Here is a 7,138-nt window from a genome sequence, read left to right on the forward strand (position 1 = left end):
CCCTTATTTTGTAATAACGTAAGTTGTTAACGTGGCCAATATTCATGTTGTTTGAAAACAAAAGCTACTAAAGATGGAGAAGCCACATTGGAGTGGCTTTACTTGCACAGGTAAAAAATGGATTCAGCTGCCTGCGGAGTTGTTTGGTAGGGTTTTTGCTCGAGCTGCGTGAGATGCTGAAGCTACTCAGCAGTCATGCCAAAAGGCCCTTAGGCCCTGTTTTGTTTTCATAAGTCAGGTGACTTATTAAGTCAGGTGACTGAAAACCAGTGACTTATAAGTCATGCCTGTTTGGTTGTAGATGACTTATAAGCTCATTAAAAGTATAGGCCCCACGCGAAAAAGGGTGACTTATAAGTTTTAAGCAGGGGTGAACCAACTTAAAACTTATAAGCAGGGGTGACTTAAGTTGGTGGTGTTTGCAAAATAAGTTACTTATTTCACTTTTTAACTTATAAGTAGGTGAAAACCAAACAGGCCCTTAAGGCTTCACAACACAGGGTGTCTTTGAAACAGATACTTTAGTAGTAGGCCAAGACAAAAAAACTTCTGAAGGTTTTGGATGTGCAACTCATGGTTGATTTATGAATACGCAAGGCATTGGATTGGTTCACCTTTGGGGGTTATCTTTTATATTCATTACCCCTTAATTTAGATTCTCGGTAGGAATATAGGGTTTTGTTCGGTTGTTCCTCTCACTGTCACCCATGGCTCCATTTTTCAGCATTGATGCCAACTCCTTTCTCTTATGGCTTCTCATTAGCACCAATACATATACATGCTCTTATGCACAACTATGAGAGACGGTTTTTGAACATGAAATTAATAAAAAGTGCTAGAGCAATCATCCAATTAAGAGTGATTTCTCAACAAGGACAAACCACAATGAAATCTTTCACAGTAAGTGAAAGTTGACCAACAATGTCATTGCCATTACAACTAATAGTTCAGGTCAATATTCAAAGCATAAAGTGATAGCAAACTCTATGTTCCAACACAAAATAATCAAAATTATGAAAGATGCTACAAATATTGCACACCATGAATAGTTTTTTTTTGAGAATATGAATAGTTGTTATTGGATAGATCAACAAACTGTTCCATTCCTGCAAAATAAAAGCATAACGAGAATTGAGTCCATGTGACTACATGTCTAAATAGATAAATACACATGGAAAGATGATAGGAAAGAATACTATAGTATGTGTCTTTTTCCTGATAAATAAACTAACGATATTCAAACATGCCAAAGTATAAGTAGGATCACTATTTCTCAAGTTCATCACATTAAAACAATTTGTTTTAAAAAATACATCCATAGTTATGTAAAACACAAATCATGGAATTCAAACCACCAGTTCATAACAATGGTAAGCCAAAACATCTATATTTTTTTTGAAAAATTAAAACATCTATATTAATCAGCATGGATGGTTGTTCTATTAATCCAGGACCCATGCTACAGATATGTAGCCATCCAACTTACATGATCTGTGTATATACTCAATATTTTACATGGGACCATGCCTGCTGTATCCAAAAGTGCTTTTTATATTCATGCTAGCATGTACTATGCAAGCATAGATAAATCTAGGAAAATTTCACCTAGTGAGCCAAATAGCAACTTATTATTGAGAACTGTCAGTATAGATGTTTTGCAATCTCACATAAAAGAAATTCAGTGCTAAACAGAAGAAAACATCAAGCACTAGGTACTGAAAATGTAGTTTGACTGTGAGCTTAACATGATTACAGAACTAGGATACATGGTTGTATTTTCTCTATTGAGCGCATACTTTCATGTAGATATAGGATCCATGCACGTTTATATGAAATTTCATTCCAGCAACGGCATGAGGAGGTAGATAATACAGTAATATAGTGCTAATTAACCTAAGGCATGTGATACATGGTTTAATAACTCAGGCCTAAAGTAGTATTATAACCCAATAGTCATGACAAATTGCAGACATAAATGGAAAAGGGATTATCTTTCTCAAAAAAAGGATGCATTACAAGTATTAAATTTAGAACTTGAGCAACAAAAAATCTTATTGCCTACTGCATCCACTCCTCGAGCCTTACAACTGATGTTGGAAAGATCATAAAGGTAGCAACCAACTTATGAAATAATTTCAATGTGAGGCGAACTTACCGAGACTTGTCAAGTGGGTAGAAAATGTATCCAACATGATGGCCCGGTTGGGTTCAGCAATCCGCTGAATATGTTGTAGCAGAATGGCAAATATTTTTATATATTTTATTTAAGGGCAACAAGGGTGGGATCAAATTTTCAACGATGACGATGGAGTATGGGATTCATTTTCCAAACACACAACAACAGAGGATATTTTGATGATAACAGTGCAGATTCATTTTTGTGCATTTTTCAAGGGAAACAAAGTGAAGAACCATTTGTGAAGTGTGACAAAGGTGGGTGTTTATTTGCTGAGGGATAATTTATGATTGGCACAAGGGAACATAAAACAGAGCACTTAAGAATCAAAATAGGAGAAGTGAAGAAATGTGTAGACTGAAGCAAAACAGGAGCGATCGACAAAATGACTCGGAGTAAAAAAGAGGGCAGCGGTTGTGCAAAAGTTGAAGTGAACGACTAGCTGACGATCATGCAAGCAAAAGTGGATGCGCAGCTCAGGCAAAAGAAACAGGGGACTGGGGGAGGGCGGTGGAAGGATGATTCCCAGTCTTAACTGCAAAAAGGCAAAGCAGATACGTCAGATGAAAGGAACAAGCAAAACTATAGGTGAGCATTAATTTCTCAGTGATTGTATTACCTTTCCTCAGACACCTCGTGACCATCTTTGTTCTCATCCTTTATCATCCACCCTTCATAAGTTCTTGAAAGCTCAAGCGTTGGATGGTTCGGAAGCATGTCGACCGCATCCCTGACCTTGCCCTCGACATCCTCCACCTCCTTAATTCGGGCATCCTCACAGTTAACATGGACGGTGACGTGTTTAAGTGAAGCAAGTTTTTCCAAGCGAATATCAAAACCACCACCTTCCCTGTTTCGTACTTCAAAGTATAACTCAAGCCTTTGAAGCTTTGGCATCACTCCTCGAGCAAACTCCAGCCAGCATCTTGTGTAGTGCTTAAACTTAAATACTGTTAGAGAGCGGAAGGGGTGATCAGCACCAACCACCAACCGTTCTTCGGCGATGGTGCCATCGGGATCTACTTTTAGTTGAAGAAAACGTAGCACGGGCAAAGCTCCAAGCAGTTCGAGATCCTCCTGTCTTAGCAGATTGACCCGCATGGACAAGCTGGAGAGTTCAGAAAGGAAGGAAAACCACCGTGGCACCTGGGAGAAGGTTAAATAACCCCCATCAAACCTTTGGAGATGTGCAGGGCCCGTCCATTGGTCTGGCATGTCTAGGGAGCATGTTCCGATTCCTTGAAAAACTCAGGCCTACCATCACTAAACGTCTAAACGGTTCGGTTGCTTCAGGTAGTACAGGAGTTGTACTCTCTTCTGCCTCTATTTTGCTTTGCCTTGCCCCATTTCAAATAAAGAAGCACGGATTCATGCTCGGTTGATTAACAACTTATCATTATTTTTTTAGATAATGGAATGAATAACTGCTTATCATTATACTATTATGGGTTAATCAATTTTTTGTCCTTGGGTGAAGTGTCAACACCAATGGTAAAGCACCATGAAATCGGACATGAAAAACATACGTGCATGCTATGCATACCGTGGCTAGGTGCTGCCGCTTTAGCATTTTAGAATACTAGAAGATATCCCACGCATTACTGCAGAGATTGGAGAGAATTTGGAATGAAATCGAGTGGAGATGATGTATATATGTGGATGGCTTGCAATGAAGAGGTTGAATGATAGTGGGATGTCATGTCTATTAGTAGGAGATGATGTGGATAGGTAGTGGGGAATGATGTGGATGGCATCATGTTGAGATAGACTTGTAGTGGGGATTATCTTTATAAGAGATATATATATATCAATAGTAGTATTGGTTCATGATTAATTAATTTAACTATACCTGATCTAGGGTAGAAGTTCATTTTTCTTTGTCTTTAATAATAATAAATAATTGGATCACAAACTCATACAGTTGGGCAACTAATTATATTGCCAACCATTTGAGGCCTGTGTATAAGGAATTTCATGATCTCCATGTTGCATGTACAATTTCCTATCATTTATTGTTGAGGTTAGCCCAATAAGAGCCCCTTAAGATTCGCTAATCAATTACATTTGACACTAGCCCATGAACCTGTGGCACGGCCTAGAATCTTATGCTACATTAATGTTAATGCTTCATGGACAAATTTAGTATATGCAACTAATCAAAAAAAAATTATATTTGCTATATCTCTCTGTTCGTTTCCTAACATGTACAATACCTTGCTAGAAACTCTATAATTTCTATATGGTTGTGATAAATTGACCAATTATTCTATATGTGTTGTCATCCTTTGCATTGTACCTCTGTGGGTGTTCAATATGTATTACTTTAGTTGAAACAACCGAAGCTCAAGTTATATCAGATCTTGTTGCATACTTTTAATATGTCATAATGTTTTACTCAAAACATATGAATTTATCTAAAGTAACAACTTACAAAACTTATTGCCACGGAGTATTAATATATTTTTGATGTTAATTGTCTATATCAGTGTATGTGCTTTGTTCAGGGAACTTCTTTTTTCATGATGGATAAACTACTAAAATTACCTATTTTATGCATGCTTATTTGGTCTACCTAGTGGCGCACAACATTTATGTTTATTATTTATTTAACATTGGTAGAATTGTATAATTTAGAAACATAAATAGGGTAATTTATGCTTCTTGAATTTGTTTTCGTAATAGCTTATATTGGTATTTAGATCTTTATAATGATAAAATTGGTACTTTGGATAGAAATTAAAAGTAAGTGACTTTATATTATCTTTCATAATGTCATATGTTGCTAATTTTATATGCAAATTTAAAGGATTATTTTTAAATTATCTTTGATAATGCAGAGGTATGTAATTTAGATGTTAATCGAGGGGGGTAATTTGTTTAATTTTCATAATGGCAAAGATGGATAATTTATTAGAAAACAAAATAGATTTATTGACTATTATCGGTGACAACAATTAGAGTCTATCAAATTAATGGCCAGAATTTTTAATTATTTTGACAATTTCTAAGATTTATCATTTTTCCTATTGTATCATTAATGTGGAGGCTCTGTTAGACCTCAAATTAGTAATATTAAGTGCCTATTTGGGATTTCTCTGCTCCACAAAAACCAGCTCCGCTCCATCAACTTTACCAAGGAGCAGCTCCACTCTAAAGTTTGTGGAGCAGATGGATGTGTTTGGCATGGAGCTCAGCTCCCGCTCCAAAAACAGGATGTTTTTTCTTTAATGGTCTAATACGCCCCTAGATGATGAGATGATGTGTGACATATGGTTTGACGTTTGTAAGCACAACAATCCGATGCTTGTTTTCATTAATGAGTGGCAAGAGTGGGTAATTACCCCTCAACTCCACGAGGAAGTACAAAACTCCAAAAACTAGAGTACCCCTTGAGGTGCTCCAGAAAAAACGTAGAGTTGTCCTCCAGCTCCACACTTTTTTTGGAACAGAGTTCTTGGAGCTGGAGGTGTTTGGCAACACAAAGCTGAAGCGGAGCTGCAAAAATATGAGCAGAGCAGTCCCAAACACCCCCTAAGATGTTTTGATTATGGGCATGTTATTCTTTTATTCTCCCCATAATTTTGTGAAAATCCGACGGTTGATGATATTGGTGGACTAAGGGATAACTCACAATGGCTGACCGTGCTATCCTTCTTTATAGTTCTCCTTGAATCGGCATTTTCTTGATGGTGAAAATAAGTTTGCATCGTGATGTGATGGAGTTATAATCAGACTGGGAGGTCGCTTTATTTGTGTGTTGAATTGTGGCTTCTGTCATTAACCCTTTATTTTGGCTAGCTTGCGTGCGATTGGAGAGGGCGGATGTGGGTTCATAATTATTGTATCAACTTGATATAATGATTATGAATTAATAGAATCCTTCCTTTATCAAAAAAAAAAAACTCTTCGGAAATGTAAAAAGAGTCATACTAGGCGTATACCTCTTATCAACGAGGAATTTCCTGATGCTCTTTATGAGTTCATCGGGATCCTTTTCTCCAGCATTAGTACATTTGTCTTCGCTAACTTGCCGGAGTATGCTGCTGAGTATCTGTTTCAAGTTTGGCTTGAGGGACACCGAGACAAAAGCTTGGCACTGAAACTGTCCCCCGAGCCTTTCAAAGACGGAATCGGCAATGGTTGTTTTGCCAAGTCCTCCAACTCCAACAATCGAGACAACCATTAGCTTCTCTTTTTGCACACCTTCCCCCCTGTTCAGCAAGTCAATAACCTTCTGTGTAGGGCCTTCGATGGCAACGAGCTTCGCCGCATCTTCATAGAGAGCCGACAAGCGTGGATCGATGTCGATTGTGTGAGGCTGCACCGCATCTAATGAGTTGTACCTGTCTTTCCTCTCGGAAACATCATGGATGCGCTTCTTGATATCTTGGATGTCATCGGCGATATGATACCGTGCCTTGGCTTTTGTCAATAGGCCGATAGTCCTGTCAAAGAACCTTCTGAAGCTCTTTGGCTTGGCACAACCAGGGGCATCTACTCGGAGCATGAAAGAGTCAACACTGTCCTCAATGTCATAGGACAGCTCCTTCAAGTCCCTCACCCAGATTCTGCGAAGATCATCGATCTGATGAGGCGGCAGCTTGGACACCCGGTTGAGGGCAGCCTGCATGCTCTCCATTTCTGCTTGGAGGAACCTGATCTCCCCCCTCACCCCCTTCTGCAACTTGTATTCGTGGTGAGGAGCGTCGCAAGCTTGGGGAGGAGGCTGCCCAGGGCCGCCACCACGAGCTCCATGCATGCCTTGCTCTCTTTGGCTGCCAGCTAGATTGGTGAAAGGTGATGTTGTGTGGAGACTGGAGAATGGCATACGGCTGTGCTGTGGCCTGAGGGTTGTGGAGAAGAGATGGGGCTACGGTCATCGGAGGGCCTTTTTGTCCATAAAAGGCTAAAACCAATATAAGTGCAGACCACGTGAACTAGCGCTATTATCGGCGTGCCAGT

At 39.0% G+C, this 7,138-nt stretch overlaps 1 protein-coding gene across 1 annotated transcript; it reads right to left on the reverse strand.

The window, feature by feature from the left end:
- Nucleotides 1–2,707: 2,707 nt before the first annotated feature.
- On the reverse strand, nt 2,708–6,815 carry LOC136488803 (disease resistance protein PIK6-NP-like). The gene is made up of 3 exons (XM_066485614.1): nt 6,118–6,815; nt 2,796–3,026; nt 2,708–2,711 (listed from the first exon to the last, which is right to left on the reverse strand). Exons 1-3 carry the CDS (start codon nt 6,813–6,815, stop codon nt 2,708–2,710), a joined length of 933 nt encoding a protein of 310 aa, XP_066341711.1.
- Between the last annotated feature and the right edge of the window lie 323 nt (nt 6,816–7,138).

This window comes from Miscanthus floridulus, chromosome 10, assembly GCF_019320115.1.
Source record: "Miscanthus floridulus cultivar M001 chromosome 10, ASM1932011v1, whole genome shotgun sequence".
NCBI lineage: Eukaryota > Viridiplantae > Streptophyta > Magnoliopsida > Poales > Poaceae > Miscanthus > Miscanthus floridulus.

What these genes read in the sequence shown, in the direction of transcription:
- LOC136488803 (XM_066485614.1), bottom strand. Translation starts at nt 6,815, where the DNA reads ATGGAGAGCATGCAGGCTGCCCTCAACCGGGTGTCCAAGCTGCCGCCT. An exon ending in AAATTCCTCGTTGATAAGAG is followed by an intron (nt 3,027 to 6,117) that starts GTATACGCCTAG and finishes AGTACGAAACAG; the next exon opens with GGAAGGTGGTGGTTTTGATA.